At 42.4% G+C, this 17,487-nt stretch overlaps 1 protein-coding gene across 2 annotated transcripts in view; it reads right to left on the bottom strand.

Annotated features, from left to right (window-relative positions):
* LOC134611411 (stimulated by retinoic acid gene 6 protein-like) overlaps positions 1–17,487 on the bottom strand; it is a 236,127-nt gene that overhangs the window by 194,052 nt on the left and 24,588 nt on the right. For both annotated transcript variants that reach the window (XM_063455276.1, XM_063455277.1), the window contains exons 2-3: positions 4,042–4,143; positions 3,718–3,793 (exon numbers count right to left, since the gene is read on the bottom strand). In XM_063455276.1, coding sequence (XP_063311346.1) covers positions 3,718–3,793; positions 4,042–4,085 — 120 coding nt within the window. In that variant the 5' untranslated portion in view covers positions 4,086–4,143. The remainder of the gene's footprint in view (positions 1–3,717; positions 3,794–4,041; positions 4,144–17,487) is intronic.

Here is a 17,487-nt window from a genome sequence, read left to right as displayed (position 1 = left end):
CAATCATAGCCTTAGGACGGTTATTTAAACTCAAAATAGCATTTGGTCAGTGTTCTGTCATGGTTTCCACTAGTTGGTTAACAGAGAGTGTGTTCCAATTCTAGTTCTTTTTGGTATTTGACTTTGGCTTGTACTTTGACTTTCCCGTATTTCTGGTATCCTTGACTTTTGGCTTGTTTCCTCGTTGTGTCTCTTTCTGTGTCCCTGACCTTGTCTTGTATTTTGTCAATTCTTTATTTATGTTAAGTCTGGCCATTCTAAGGCCCAGTATACGTTATCCTTGTTTATTGTGTATTACATAGTTTTGCATGTTGGGTCTGTGAGAGAAAAAGTGGAATAGTGGTTGATGGAAGATACATCAGGCCTGATTTGCTAAACAGCAGCCAGAGAATTTTCAGTTAAATGCACCAGAGAGAGATGTTAAGTTTGCAATATACATTGCTGATGCTCTGCAAAACACGGTATGGGTCCCTGGGGCGGAGCATTTGGAGAGCAGCATGGGCCAATGCTCCAACAGCACTAGTTGCTGTGTAACAGACCAGAATGTGGATTTAACTTAAAAGTTAACTAATTGGCACTCACCTGTAGCTGGTCAATTAGCAGGCAGGCCTTTAAAAGAAGAGATCAGCCTGCTGCAGAGTGAGGGAGAAAAAGCCAGCTAGGAGAGCTGAAGGAGAGAGAACAACAATTGTGTTTATTGTAAATCTATTTCGTTTTTTTGAAAAATTGGTAAGTGGGAAAGCCACCCAATTATAGATAGTGATTTCTGTCTAGTAATAGCAAGGAATTTTGTTTTGTTTATTATTATTTAAAGCACCTGTTTTTCCTATCAAATAAAAAGGAAAACCGAACTGAATGTGTCCTGGACTTTGTATACCCTAAAAGGCTGTGGTTGCGGTGAGATCTGTGACAAAACCCTACCTGTAAAAGAGGTGGTTTGTTAAAGGTCATATAGTAGTCTTGACAGTGTGCTCTTGAATGAAAGGTATAGTCCCATTCCAACAGGTGGAGAACTCTCCAGCCATCGTAGATACCATAATTGGAGAGTAATTTATTTTGTTTTTTACACTAGTCACTGTCTCCTGTTTCCTGAGGGAGTAGCAGACGTATCCATTGTCACTGAATACACTTAAAATCCCCACATAGGATAAGTCCCCCCTGGAGACATTCATCAACTATACTTAACAAGGTATGGAGGAAGGACTTTGATTCCACATTTAGAAAATATGCAGAGACAAGAGTGTATTGGAGGTTGTTAAATAAACCTAAGACTACAATGAATCTTCTTTGGGGATCTGTATATTGTTTTTGGAGGGTGAAGGCCACTTCTCTGTGTATAAGAATAGATCTGCCCTTACTTTTGTTATCAGAGAGTGCATGAAATTTGGAAGGGAATATTTTGGTAAAAATTACCGGCATGCATTTCTTGATAAAATGTGTCTCCTGCACACATACAATGTCTATTTTCTATTGTATAAGAGTTTGGAGAAGTAGTCTCCTTTTACCAGGGCTATTTAATCCCTTCACATTATTGGTAAGTAGTTTTGTAAAGTAAGAGATATGTTCGAATGCTAACAATGAGTTGTTCATTTGTAGTGTGGGATATCCTGAGATGTGCGTAGCACTGGTCAACGAATAGTACTGGTAAGGAAAGGAAATGATGGGAAACAGAAACACAACAAAAAAACAAAAAATACAACAGTTCACACCTTGTGAGCAAAGACAAGGAGTAACTTTTATAGTTACAGTCTTAGGTGTTAGCGGTGGAAAATTCCGTCTGTCGAGAGATAACAATACCACGTGTAGAAGTCGAGCTCAGAGCTCATTGAACTGTGTAACATATGTCAAACGTGTGTGTAAGACACCCTGTTGGCGACAATGCTCAGGGTATCGGGATAGGGCTCTAATTTTTATTGTTTTTTTTTTGTGGTTTTGTGTATTTTTCTTTTCCTTTTTTGTAGTCATAGTTTATCTAAAACATGTATATAACCAGTAGTAGAGTGTCAACCTGAAACGTTCATACCCAGAATAGTACTAAAGCCTTTACTAAAGTGAATTGGGCAGAGTCGAAATCTAACCAGGTACGTACCTGCAGAGTGTGAGTGCTAAGGTATTGTAAAGTGGTGGAAACAATGTTGTCTATGAGTCCTGGCTATCAAACATTGAGATTATGCCAGAGGCAATAAGGAGAGGCAGAACACAAGAAACATACATTGTGTGATACGATACCAATTCCTGAAAGATCAGAAACTCGTAACAGTCCATTCTGGTGACATACGAGGGACCTTGGCCAGAACCCCTTGAGGGAGGTGAGGAAGTGGCAGTTTGCCAAGACCTTTCTCTGGTGACACGATGGAGTCCATTGGCCCCTGGTGGTGGACTAGAAGCTTTGAGGGATATCCCCATCTGGACTTCAGGTTGTTCGTTCTTAGCGTAGAGGTGATCGGTGACATTTCACTACGAAATTGCAGGGTTGAGGCAGACAAGTCCGCAAATATTTTGATGGTGGTATATGGTTAAGTCAGTCCTGATTTTCTAATGGCTTTAACGATCCTTCCTTCGCATGGAAGAAGTGCACCCTCGTCATGACATCTCTAGCCACTGATGGTGGAAGGTGTTTGGGCCTGCGGAGTCGGTGCGCTCTGTCTACCAAGAGCTGGTCTGGGTCTATTTCAAGCATTAATACCTGGAACAGGTCCAGAAGGTAGGATTGTAGACCATCGTTAGAGACCGATTCAGGGACTCCACATATGAGGAGATTATTCCTTCTAGACTGGGACTCAACCAGCTTTAATTTTTTCTCCTCCAGGATATCATCCAACTCCTGAAGCTTATCTGCTAAGCTGTTGTGGGCTTCTGTAAATTCGCCCATTTTGTTTTCTACTTGTGAGGTCCTGAGGCCCACCTCCTGCATCTCTCTTCTGAGATTATTAGCCAGTGTCTGCAGCAATTCATCCATCAGTTCCCTGATGGTTGAAGAGAGTTGTAGAGTGGTGAGAGGGCTCTCCTCCTGGAGGGAGCTAAGGGAGGCCAGAGGAGAGAGCGATGTCTCGTGGGATCGGGAGTCATCGCCATCTTGGCCTATGCTGAGGCCTGCCTGCATTTTGCTTGCGGACGGTTTAGCCAAGAAGGATGCCCGGTCCGCTTGTGCCAACTTGGGCTTGTGCATCTGGGACATGATGTGTCTGTAGCTGTTTAGTAGTGCTCAGTAGACTGATTATTTTGAGCTCCGGGCTGTATGGTGTTGGAGGAGTCTTATAGATGTGCAGCCATTCAACTCGGTTGCGTAGCCACACCCCCCTGAGATGCTATCTGGACTCTCTGACCAAGCTCCATTTAATTTATTTTGATTGACATAACATAATCCAGACTCATTGTGTTAATAAGTGATCTGCATTTGATATGCAGTTTCACTGTGAAAATAAAAACATGCCTTTTAACACTTCAAGTATCAATTTATTCTGTGCACTAGTATTATGCAATGATAACAATTCACGAGAAGGACTTGGGAATTGTTATAGGCAACAATCTATGCAACAATGTGCAATGTCAATCAGCAATGGCTAAAGCCAGTAAGGTATTGCCATGCATGAAAAAGGCATTCATTCTCGGGATAAAATAAGATTCTATTTATCCGTGACAGAGCCTCTTAAATCAAGAGTGTGGGGTGTGACCTGTAACTATAACTTTTCAAGATTATTTTTATCATGTACTTACCGAGGGGATAAGGGAATAATGTAGCATGAGACTCATGTCTACGCTATCTTCACATGTTCCATTTTCTGGTAAATCCCTGCAAAGAAACATAATTATATCAGTCATGTTTACAAAACGAAACAAATTAATGCTTAACATATGAAGAAGTATGTGACAAGCTTGAAATGAATTTGTCAGAGCACTTATGCGTTAAATAATGCTATATAACAGCAGGTCCAACGCATTATAGAAATCCCCAAACATTCCATCATCAAAATGTCAAAATAAGAAGAAAATATAACTACATGCACATGGTCCCTGTCATCATAAACAAATGATTCTGACCAGACTGGGATATCCTCATATTCCGTCATGGAAATGTTGTCCATAATTCATCCGTTTTTGGAAGCTTTTGTTTTCAATACAACGTTATATAGAATTCACAGTCTGTAAAAAGTAAGAAAAGATAGATATAAAGTTAATCTAACAATACACATTCAGTGCTCAGATTAACTAATAGTAGGAAACAACAACAACATGAACACAGTACATATTTCTTAAAACTAGATATTTTTTTCCTATAGGTTCAGCACTTCATATAGGGATAACATGGCAAATATCTGTTAGATAATTTTTTTTAAGTGTCAGAGTCTCCCTGCTTCATATGAAATCCAACAGGATAAGTACTATGGATTTTAATAGTAATTGTATGTTAAAATATCCCTTTTCCTAAAATGCTGTAGCAGCCAGGAACTGATACATTAACATGAGTAAATTATTAACATTGTTTATGAAGAAATCCATGTGAGCTACATATTTATTTAAACTCACAATTTAAAACCTTGATTTAATATTGTTGGATAAGTTTTCCAAATATTGTAATATTGTTTTTATATATATATATATATATATATATATATATATATATATTACTTGTCACTCCAGCCTGGGTTCAATCCTACATTAGATATGTACAAAAACAGTTTAAGAAGCACTCACATGTCTTCAAATCATTCAAATGGTGTTTTTATTGTGTCTTACAAAAATCAACTGTGCTACAAATCAAATTGACGTTTCGACCCATTTGGGTATTTATCTAGATCTTGTTTTTGTGTGTGTATATATATTTATATTTTTGGTCAGTTAATATAGGGACCATGAAATACCTTGTGATTGGATCAAGTCGGTGTGGTGTGCCGAAACCGATGTAGGGGGTATGCCTGCAAAAAAGAGGGCCCCCCAAAGGGATTGTTTAGGTATGAAGAGGGTGAGGTGGGTGGGGTGAACTGCGTACGTCACGGCGAAGGTAAGAAGGGGGAGTAGCGTTTTTATAGGAACACTTATTCCTCCCACAAATACAGGCCTGCAGCCTTAAAACTTGTGGTCAGTTAATATAGGGACCGTGAAATACCTTGTGATTGGATCAAGTCGGTGTGGTGTGCCAAAACCGACGTAGGGGGTATGCCTGTAAAAAAAGAGGGCCCCTCAAAGGGATTGTTTAGGTATGAAGAGGGTGAGGTGGGTGGGGTGAACTGCGTACGTCACGGCGAAGGTAAGAAAGGGGAGTAGCGTTTTTATAGGAACGCTTACTCCTCCCACAAATACAGGCCTGCAGCCTTAAAACTTGTGGTCGGTTAATATAGGGACCGTGAAATACCTTGTGATTGAATCAAGTCGGTCTGGTGTGCCGAAACCGACGTAGGGGTAGGCCTGTAAAAAAAACAGGGCAAAAAGAAATGCAGAAGAAACACACTTTATTACCAACAAGATTATAATACAAGATTTTTAAACGCTAGCCATAACTCTTTTTCTGGTTGCGGTATGTATCTATTGTATATTGCAGATTTCCAATGTCCTAATTTTTTAATGATATGTACTGGAGTATTGATACTGGATGCGGCTGATGCGGCCCCTATTCTGAACGTATGTCCCGAATAAGAGGCAGGGTCCCAACCTATTTAATGCACAGAGTTCTAATGTAGAACATGAATTTAGAAGTAGTTAGAGGACTGCCTAGTAGTGTAAAAAGTGGAGAGTGGCTGGGATTGTCCTTAACCTGTACTAGGTAAGTGTCTAAGACTTTAACAGGGCACCAGTGATTCCCAGTAGGGTAGAAGGGTACTTCTAGTGGATGGCCTAATGGTTTGGTTTTAGAATGCCTGAGTCACAGGAGATAGTGATCGTTCACCTTTTTTAAGTCTTTTATGATGAGACATAATTGACTGATTGATTGGGCTGTAATCATGAATTCTCTAGGTCCCAGGAATCCATAGAAAGCTATGTACATAGAGGTTTTTATAACCAGGTTTGTATGGGGTTCAAATGGTAGTGTGTCCAGTAAGTCTGATAACTCCCGGAATTTCTCCCCATCTATGGGTAAACGTTTTTGTGTAGTGTGATGATCTAATTTATTTATACATTTTAATATATTCTTTACTGGGTAAGCAGAAAGAAAAGGAGTATGATTTGGCATGGCTGTCAAAACGTGATGTTGTATGCCTGATAGGTAGAGTTTGACAGTGTTGTATGAAAGTTTTAGATGAAGGTGGCAAAATGTGGCAAATGCAACCATGGTTTGAATCGAATGATCAAGAATGTTAAATTCTACGGTGAACCTCTAAAAAAATTACCATGGCTCTATCGTATGTTCTCTTAGTGTTTGCGAGCAAGGCTACTTGTGCTAATTCCTTGCCGTGTGCCAATAGCCGGGCTAGTCCAGGATTCAATTGTTGAAATCCAAAGTTTAAGTCAGGTATTTGTTGGCTGTTGGGTGAAAAACAAAGAATTCCTGCAATTTACAATGGGACAAAGTGTCAGCGGCAGACTTGGAGTAGCCTGGTATGTATTCACAGTAGAGGAAGAACTGAAATGTGGCAGCCAACCAGGTCAGCCTGCGAACTAACCTCATAATGGTCAACGAAGATGATCGAACCTTAATAATGTTGCAGGCTGCCATGTTGTCGGTATAACATTTGACTGCCATGACCGACCAGGAATTGTCCCATGTGAATCGGGTAAATTTCGAATAATGCCGATGTCTCGCGAAAGGAAGGTAGATCGAGTGTCTTTCGGCCAGCAATCTCTTAACCAGTGAATTTTGTAGATAGCTGCAAACCCAGTATTAGCGGCTGCATCTGTCCAAAAGACTGAGGATTGGTCAGATACTGGCGGAAGGAACATTAAAATCCGATTCCAGTGCTCTAGGAACTCATGCCCCATGACCAGGTCTGCCTTTGCTGAAGGGTCTAAGTGACCAATATCCCCGTCGGGCAGACCTGGTAATAAGTGTAACAGTCTAGAAATAAATGATCTCCCCTGAGGAATAATGCGCATGGCGAAGATTAAAAAACCTAACAAAGATTGTAGGTCTTTTCGAGTGCAAGTTCCTAGCTGAAGGAACCTTTTCACGTCTACACGAATGCACACAAGCTTATCCTCAGGAAGACTTGACTGTACCGGAATTCAGTGTGATACCTAGGAAATTAAGTCTGGTGGTGGGTTCAGTAGTTTTCTCTTGTGACAGAGGAATGCCTAGAGTAGAAAACAGTGCTGTAGTGCTCTTTAGACTTGTAAGAGTGCTGTTGCTATTTTCCACCATTAAAAAGTCATCTAGATAGTGTATCACCTAGTGATGTTTAGGAGAAGCCATCAGAGAGTCTCAGCAAATGTGTCAAATATTTTGGGGCTACTCTTTGCCCCAAAGTGAGTCTGATAGCAAAGTAATATTTCTCTCTCCACTTTACCCCATGAACATGCCATAAAGAGGGATAGGTAGCAACTTTAAGGCATTGGAGGTATCGCTCTTACTGAGCCAGCTTTACCAGCTTTCAAGATTGCTTGTATAGCATTATAAACGGTGGTATAGTGTAGAGTGAATTTGGTGGATGGTATGAGGGAGTTTAGGCATGGGTTTGTGGATGAATGAGGAGCAGACAGAGCAATGATAAGACGTTTTTTTATTGGAGTATTTGCTGGTGGCTATCCCGATTGGATTTGTGCGCCAGGAGGTGAAGTGGGGGGAGGAAAAAGGGCCTATCATGAAACCCTTTTGAACTTCATTCCCAATAAGATTGTCTACTGTATGTGGTTCATCCATAGCAGATAGGAGATTGGGACATTCCAAGGTACCTACGGGGAGTGACATAAGCCCAGTGTGGAACACTTGAGAAAAAATGTGAATTAAGTATTCCACCATGTGAGAGGACGGATGTGACTTCAAGTAGAACGCCAAATTACTAGTGATGTCGCGAACCCGACATTTTCGGTTCGCGAACGGCGAACTCGAACTTCCTCAAATGTTCGCGAACCGCCATTGACTTCAATGGGCAGGCGAATTTTAAAACCAACAGGGACTCTTTCTGGCCACAAAAGTGATGGAAAAGTTGTTTCAAAGGGACTAACACCTGGACTGTGGCATGCCGGAGGGGGATCCATGGCAAAACTCCCATGGAAAATTACACAGTTGATGCAGAGTCTGGTTTTAATCCATAAAGGGCAGAAATCACCTAACATTCCTAAATCACAATGGATATGGATTGACACCTGACATATGACATATTGACACCTTGACATATGGATTGACACCTGTCCTCAGAGCCCCTGATGCACACGGACACAGAGCAGAATAGGGACTGTTCCCCCTACATAGGGTCACTTGGGAGATATGGATTGACACCTGTCCTCAGAGACCATGATACACACTGACACAGAGCAGAATAGAGACTGTTACCCCTACATAGGCTCACTTGGCAGGTATGGATTGACACCTGTCCTCAGGGACCATGATACACACTGACACAGAGCAGAATAGGGACTGTTCCCCGTACATAGGGTCACTTGGCAGATATGGATTGACACCTGTCCTCAGAGACCCTGATACACACTGACACAGAGCAGAATAGAGACTGTTACCCCTACATAGGGTCACTTGGCAGATATGGATTGACACCTGTCCTAAGGATCCCTGATACACACTGACACAGAGCAGAATAGAGACTGTTCCCCCTACATAGGGTCAATTGGCAGATATGGCGTGGTCGTGGGAGGAGGAGGAGGATGACTTTCACCTCTTCCCCTGTTAGATTCCCGTTGTGCTGTGACATCACCCTTATACGCTGTGTAAAGCATACTTTTTAATTTATTTTGCAAATGCTGCATCCTTTCCGACTTGTAATTCGGTAACATTTCCGCCACTGTCTGCTTATACCGGGGGTCTAGTAGCGTGGACACCCAGAACAGGTCGTTCTCCTTCAGCCTTTTTATACGAGGGTCCCTCAACAGGCACGACAGCATGAAAGACCCCATTTGCACAAGGTTGGATGCCGAGCTACTCATTTCCTGTTGTTCCTCCTCCTCACACAGAGCAGAATAGGGACTGTTCCCCCTACATAGGGTCACTTGGCAGATATGGCGTGGTCGTGGGAGGAGGAGGAGGAGGATCACTTTCACCTCTTCCCCTGTTAGATTCCCGTTATGCTGTGACATCACCCTTATATGCTGTGTAAAGCATACTTTTTAATTTATTTTGCAAATGCTGCATCCTTTCCGACTTGTAATTCGGTAACATTTCCGCCACTGTCTGCTTATACCGGGGGTCTAGTAGCGTGGACACCCAGAACAGGTCGTTCTCCTTCAGCCTTTTTATACGAGGGTCCCTCAACAGGCACGACAGCATGAAAGACCCCATTTGCACAAGGTTGGATGCCGAGCTACTCTTTTCCCGTTGTTCCTCCTCCTCACACAGAGCAGAATAGGGACTGTTCCCCCTACATAGGGTCACTTGCAAGATATGGATTGACACCTGTCCTAAGGATCCCTGTGTTGTCGCCCAAACTAATTTATATGCCCATCAATTCTGAGCTACAAATCCGGACTCTTTTTTGGCAAAGATACACACTGTGCCAGAATTTAAAAGATTCTGGGCATTGACTATGCTGATGGGCATCATAAAGAAGCCCTCCATCCGCTCCTACTGGAGCAGTAGCCCCATCTGCTCTACCCCCATTTACTCCCAATGTATGTCGAGGAAGAGGTATGAAATGATTCTGCATTTCATGCACTTCAGCGACAACAGCCTGTGTCCCCCTAGGGAGCATCCCCAGTTTGACAGGGTGTATAAAATCCGCCCCCTGATTACCCACTTTGCTGCCAGGTTTGCAGAGGCTTATACACCTGGAAGGAATATATGCGTGTATGAATCCCTGATGAAGTATAAGGGAAGGCTGGGATTCAAGCAGTATGTTCCTTCCAAGCGCTCTAGGTATGGTGTAAAGATGTATAAGCTCTGTGATAGCGAGACTGGGTATACTCAGGCCTTCCGGGTGTACGAGGGAAAGGATAGCCACCTTGACCCTCCAGGTTGCCCAGAACATATGGGAACCAGTGGCAAGATTGTCAGGGACCTGATATTCCCCCTGATGAACAAAGGGTACCACTTGTATACTGACAATTGTTACACAAGTGTCCCTTTGTTCAAGCTACTGTACTGTTTTGATACAGTAGCTTGCGGCACAATTAAAAAGAACAGCACAGGTTTCCCAGGACAACTTGCACGCACCCGGCTACGAAGGGGGGAGACCTCAGCTCGGCGCCAAGAGGAGCTGTTGGCAGTTAAGTACAGAGACAAGAAGGACGTCCTGTAAGCCTGTGTACTTATGTACAAAGCGTTGTACGATCAGATTACACACATGTGCCATGCACGGCACATGTGTCAACTTTCCCAACTTCAATGCCGCCAACAAATTTGTTATTTTGTGAAAATAAATTTCGTCCAGGTACCTTCCACTGCGGTGTCCCAATAGCTACAAATTTCTTGAACGCCTCAGACTCCACTAGCTTGTATGGTAAAAGCTGGCGGGCTAATAGTACAGACAAGCCAGCTGTCAGACGCCGGGCAAGGGGGTGACTTTCTGACATTGGCTTCTTACGCTCAAACATGTCCTTGACAGACACCTGACTGTGGGCAGATGAGCAGGCCTGACACACAGACGCTTGGAGACAACTAACTGCTATTCAATCTATAACAGTGAAACATGTTTTTGGTTTTTAAATACAAGCTATTGGGACACCGTTCAAGCTGCTCGTTCAAGCTGCTCTGGTTCCTTGATGAGCCAGCTGCCCGTGAGTTAACATGTCCCGTGGAGAAGCACTCTGTCCTGTAAAGCCTCACCCAAAAAAAATTAAATAAATAACAGCACTTGGAGTGGTGAGTTTAGTATTGTTCATATCAGTTTAATACCTTCCGCGTCTCCTATCAGTGGACGTGTATATGGCAGCGATTTTTAATTGTGGAATCATCTCCCCTTTTTAGGCCAAGGTGGGAAGATGCTTAGACCACTGGTATATTGGTGCCATCTTGGAGGATTTCAGTTCGCCGGGAACTATTCGCCAGCGAACAGTTCGGTACATCACTATTTACCAATTTTAGATCTATATTGAGCAAGATTGACTTGCATCTCTCTGTTGCCAGAGCTGTGTTGGCATCACTTATCATGCAAATGGAACTTTGGATCCAACCTTTCCTTTCGCCAAGGCCATTTCCAGTATGTCAAGTATTTTAGTATTGGGACCAAGAATATCAAGGACCTTAACCTGGCAGTTATGGAGTGAAAAGTCCAAGCCCTTCTTGGCTTTCCACCCCGACTTTTCCAAAAATCGGACCATCTTTGGGTCAATGTAAGGTTTGACTCATACAGAATCTGAGACCATTGGACATGGGCATTCTGCCCTCAGTTTATTTCTGGTAGTCTTGTCAGAAGACTTACAGACCCTCAAGGCTAGTTAGCCACATTAGTTCACCATGCAGATCCAGGAGAACAGAATAATCCATCACAGGTTTGGGCACTTTGGTAGAGGACTGTGTGACCAAGAGGTCAGGAGTAGACCCGCCAGAGGAAAAGGGAGCTTCACCATCAGAATCATCATCATCATCATCATCATCATCATCATCATCATCATCATCATCATCATCATCATCATCAGATGGCTCCTCCAAAACTGCCTTAGCTCTCTTCCATTTTCTTACTGATATTGCCTGGTGAGGGACTCTTTTCCATTATGCAACCACTGCATCATGAGCAACAGGACGTTACTTGTCTGATTTGTGGTTTTGGAGGCATGGGTCCAATGTTGGGATTTACAAGTGCCCAACTAGCCAGTGCAAAGGCACTGCTGGTTTATCCTCCACAAGGGCTGCCAGAGTGATTCCAGGAGGTTGTTAGGCATACAGTATAGCATGACTAATGTTTTGGAAAAGGTTGTCAGACATCACTACCATAGTGGCACATATGGCTTTGGTGACAGATTTGGCCATAGTTTCACCCAGGAGGGAGTGAAACTCCTCAGCGTTCATTTGCTCTTGGTAGATGTTATTGTACCCAGTAAGGGGTATAGTAGGGTTAGCAATGCTGGCTAAGCTAGTCTGAGACATCTCCTGATGAGACGAGGACTGCATGCTAGAAATAGTAAGTAGGACTATACTGGCAAATACACGGCCAAAGTGCAGCAGTAGCTGATTGTGAGACAGACAAGGACTGCAATATGAATAAAAGGTATAATGAAAAACTGGCAAGCTAATCCAAATCTATATGGCTGCAAAACAATGTACAGCAAAATAATGGAAATCCCCCGGCCCAATAAATTGGAGTTCTCTAATTGGTCAGATTGAATATCAACATAAAATGGAAGCAGGGTTGTTGCATGACAAAGTTTTGTAACTAAAAAGAAACTTGTGATATATGGAACCAGCTTAACCAATCAAAGCAGTAGCAATGCCCCCTCTATGGGACTTTCTGTTCAGTATCTTGCCTCGGCCTTCCAGATAGCAATGAGACACCACAACGAAAGCTAGGATGAGTGTGGATGACTGTTGATTAGGGAGAGTCAGCTTTTGGCTGTCTCTTCTATTTTACTTTTTTGTTTATGTTTAATATACTCTAAAGTTGAAAAGAAGTTTAAAAAATGGGGAATGATTCAAATAGACCAGGAAAAAAATCAGAGGTAAAAATTGAAGGAAAAGACAAAATTTGTATTGTCACATTTAAAGAAAAGTAGATCTATTTTTATATAATGGCTTTCTAAAACTGTATAATCATGTTCAAGAATTATGTATATTATACATTTCACTATTTTCTATCATGTGTAAATCCATGTCCTTTTTGAGACAATGCTATGTTTTGTATTATCTTGTCTTGTATGTTAATACACTTAATAAGTTATATAATTAATTCTGCTGCTTTGTACTAGAATGTAATTACTTTACCCACCATTGTGATATGCCATAAGAGCTAAACTGGCTATCGCTGGAATCCCGACGCACTCTTCATCTTTCCAGCCTTGTGCATAAGGACATTTCTGGGAAGCTCCCATCATACCTGAGTAGAATGCTCTCCCCGGCTGCTCCCACCTCCTATAACCTCCAATCCAGTACTAGCACGATATTTACAGCACTGCAATTATGGAATAACCTCAGGGACTCAGTCAGATCTTCATTCAATCTAAACTCTTAAGAGATCTATGGCAATATCCCTCAGCACGGAATGCACCTGTCATAGTTGAATATATGTATTACCTGTTATGTATTAAATTTATATATGTGTGCATATATATATGCATGTATGTATGTATGTATATATATATATATATATATATTGTTTGTATATTGTATCTTTGTAATATTGTATCCTATTGTAACAATGCAATGTTTTGTGTACCCAGGACATACTTGAAAATGAGAGAAATCTCAATGTATCCATCCTGGTAAAATATTTTATAAAATAAATAAATGTTGAAATGTAATAAAAAAAAATTATAAAGAAAACACTGGCAAGCTGCACAGTAACAGTGATAGCCAATGAGTTGTCACAAGACGAAAAGTCTTACCACCAACAGAGTGGCAGACTTGTGCAACGTTTTCCCACAACCAAGGTGATGGACACGTGCGCTACGTACAAAGAAAACATAATAAGTATAGACAAATCTAAACACAAAAACAATATATGCAATCTAATATAACTACAAAGCATAGCAGTAGAGACAATTACAACACAATACAGTAAATTCTAGTCAGAGCCAGAATTGAGGTGCTTAGTTGAGGGAGCAGCAGCAAAAAAAAGAGCAGTGACTTTGAGTCACATGTGGATATGGGATGTGTGATGATGTTATTGGTTGTTGTAAGGTTTAACATGAGACTGAATAACATTACATCACTTGAAGAGTTAATTTACAAACATGCCTTCTAGTTCTCTGTATGCCCTAGTGCCATTTCTTGTTATTATGTAATGCAAATTGCAAGGATGGTACATGCATTGTTTTGCCCCAAACCATGCCACAATGTCACATACATAGTCTTGGACTATGACCACCTTTGTTCTGTCCTATACTAAGAAACCCTACCCCTAATATCCCACCTAGTAATACCCGGTCGAGAAGTTTTATATTAATGATTTGTTGTATGCTTTTACCATGCTCTTTGAATGAACTTTACATGCCGTTAATTTATATGCGTCACTATTTGATTGGTAATTAATGAGGCACTCCTAGAATTCCTTAAAACTTTTCTCCTTTCTAATAGACATTGAACATTCTTTGCATTGACTCTGTTGTATGATTTAATCATTGATTGTTCTTTGAGTACTCGTGCGGGCTCGGTCTGGATAGAACTATATGGCCATGGCAGGTAATTCTGGTGATCACCAAGGTCAGGAGAGGAGTAAGTTCCAACAGTTACTGTATTGTACTCGTAACCCATTCTTAGTGTGTTTGTTTTTTCACTTAGTTGTTCAAAACTTCTTTCTTTGCTGCTGGGGGGAAAAAAGAGTTTAGCAGAATATTCCCTACACGTCTTGTAATAACATTTCCATAGATGTTAAAGGGACACTATAGTCACCAGAACAACTACAGCTTATTATATTTGTTCTGGTGAGTAGAATCATTACCTTCAGGCTTTTTGCTGTAAACACTGTCTTTTCAGAGGAAATGCAGTGTTTACATTACAGCCTAGTGATAACTTCACTTGCCACTCTTCATATGGCTGTTAGAGATCCTTCCTGGGTCATGGCTGCCTAAAATGCATCCAAACATTCAGTATCTCCTCCCTCTGCATGCAGACACTGAACTTTCCTCATAGAGATTAATTGATTCAATTCATCTCTATGAGGAGATGCTGATTGGCCAGGGCTGTGTTTGAATCATGCTGGCTCTGCCCCTGATCTGCCTCCTTGTCAGTCTCAGCCAATCCTATTGGGAAGCATTGTGATTGGATCAAGCTACTACTTCTGATTATGTCAGCAAACAGCTTGTTTTTCTGAGGCAAATAGCATGCAGATCTACAGCTTCAGGCTTGAATACAGTAAGATTTTGCTATATTTATAGAGGCATGAGGGGCCCAGGGGGGCTAGATGGTGGTTTTAACACTATAGGGTCAGGAGTACGTTTGTGTTCCTGACCCTATAGTGACTTATGGAGATAATTTACTTGGAAAGTTTTGCTAATAGTATTGAATTATCTGTCAAGTTTATTAAGTCGAGTAATATGTTAGTAATGGCTTGCAAGTCCAGCTACATGGACTTTGAGATTTTTTTTTTTTTTCTGACCAGAGTCTCCCTCTGTACAGGGAATAAAGCATGAAAAACCACCAAGACTAACTTTAGATTTTCTAACACTGTTGTTTCAGTTATAGCCATGGAGACACTAAAAGTTTTTAGTGTGAAAAGCAATGTTAGGTTTTAGAACTACATCCAGGTCAGAGGCAGGGGCAGGCTGGGCCAGGGGGCAGGGAGGCAATTGCCCCCCAGGCCTCCCTAAATAATTTTAAAACTGGACGGTCCTAATGCTGCAGCCGCCTGAGCGCTCTGTAAAGAGCATCAGGCGGCTGCAGCGCTGCTTCTCCCCTCCCCTCCCCTGTATCGTGGCAGAGCTCCTCTCCGGTCCGCGGTGCCTGGCAGGTGTGATAGGGTAAGAAGAAGGGGTGGGTAAGAAAAACAAGGGTGGGTAAGAAGAAGGCTGTAAGAAGAAGGGGGAGTAAGAAGAACAGGGGGGAGTGAGAAGAACACAGGGAGGAGGGGGGAGAGTAAGGGTGAGGAGAAGGGGAGATGAGGAGAACTGGGGGTACTGAGAAAACACAGGGAGGGTGGGTGGTGAGGAGAACACGGGGGGGGGGTGAGGAGAAGGGGATATGAGTAGAACACCGGGAGGGGGAGGTGAGATGAACACAGGGGGGTGAGTGAGAAGAACACAGGGGGGTGAGGAAAACACATGGAGGGGGGGAGTGAGAATAACACAGGGAGGGTGGAGGGGCGGATTAGAAGAGCACAGGGAGGGTGGGTGAGTGTGAGAAGAGACCGCTAGGGAAGGGTGGGGGAGAGCTCTAAGGGACAGAACGGACAGCTCTATAGGACAGGGAGCTCTTTCACACTACACGCACACACAATGCATCCCTATACATACACAGAAACACACAATGCATCCCTACACACACAGAAACACAACATGCTTCCTTTACACACAGAGAAACACAACATGCTTCCCTTACACACAGAGAAATACACAATGCATCCATTACACACACAATGCAACCCTTACACACAAAGGCAATGCATCCTTTGCACACACACACAGAAACACACAATGCAAACACACACACTGCTTTTCTTACATACACACATAAACACAATGCATCTCTTACACACACTCAATGCACACACATACAGACACACACCTTGCATCCCTTATACATACAAACACAGATTCACACAATGCATCCCTTACACACAACCAGAAAAATACACAAAAACACACTGCTTCCACTACACACAAACACACTGCTTTACCTACACAAACTGGTATGCCTATACACTACATACCATAAGCACACATATTATATCCTCTACAATAACACATAACACATCCCCTACACACTCCACTCCCTGTGAACATACTCATGGGTGGCTGGAACATATAAGTGGACTTAGGAGCGGGCCTTACGGGCATTCTCACCGTCAGGCCCTGGGGCCCAAACCTTGAGCTGTGTAAGGGGCCTCAAAAAAATGTATCTGCTTCCAATTTTCCCAGAACATTAATTTAAACATTTAAATTTTGTGACCACAGTTGCAAACAGCCTAGAGATCCTGTTCTACACCAGACCAGTGGAGCCAAACTGCAGCCCATCATCATTCTCATCTGGTTGTAAGTAGGCAATCTAGTATGATATTAGTGACACTAAAATTATTAGCGCTACGGAATTTGTTGGCGCTATATAAATAATAAAATAATAATAATAATTTACCTCACATTAAAGGGACACTATTGTCCCCAGAACCACTTCAGCTTAATGAAGTGGTTCTGGTGTCTATAGCCGGTCCCTGCAGGCTTTTTAATGTAAACACACACTGTGTGCAGCACTGGTGTTAGTTCATATGTTAGATCATATGGGTGGGGCATTGTGATGTCACATGGGGGGCGGCAAATTTTTATTTTGCCTAGGGCGGAAAAAATCCTTGCACCGGCTCTAATCTTGGGCAGGTGCACCAGTCTACTGGTGACCCACAGGAGGGGAGTGCACTGATTGCACTGCACTCTCCTCCTGCCCGCAGTGCAAGTGCCCTCTCCCCCTTATTTACAGTGGCTCACAGTGCCAAGCAAGCAGTGCCTGGAGCCCTTTGCAGAGACGGGAACAAAGAGGTTCTGCATCAGCTGTCCGTCCTGCAAGCATTACTTAACCAGCTGTTCCCCATGCAGCCACAGGTGGCGCTGTGCTGGGAGAATGTGATTACTCTTCACTTACTCCCAGCCTAC

Source organism: Pelobates fuscus, chromosome 5 (genome assembly GCF_036172605.1).
Source record: "Pelobates fuscus isolate aPelFus1 chromosome 5, aPelFus1.pri, whole genome shotgun sequence".
Taxonomy (NCBI): Eukaryota; Metazoa; Chordata; class Amphibia; order Anura; family Pelobatidae; genus Pelobates; species Pelobates fuscus.
The sequence above is the reverse complement of the archived record's forward strand: the minus strand, read 5'-3'. Positions and strand labels throughout refer to the sequence as shown.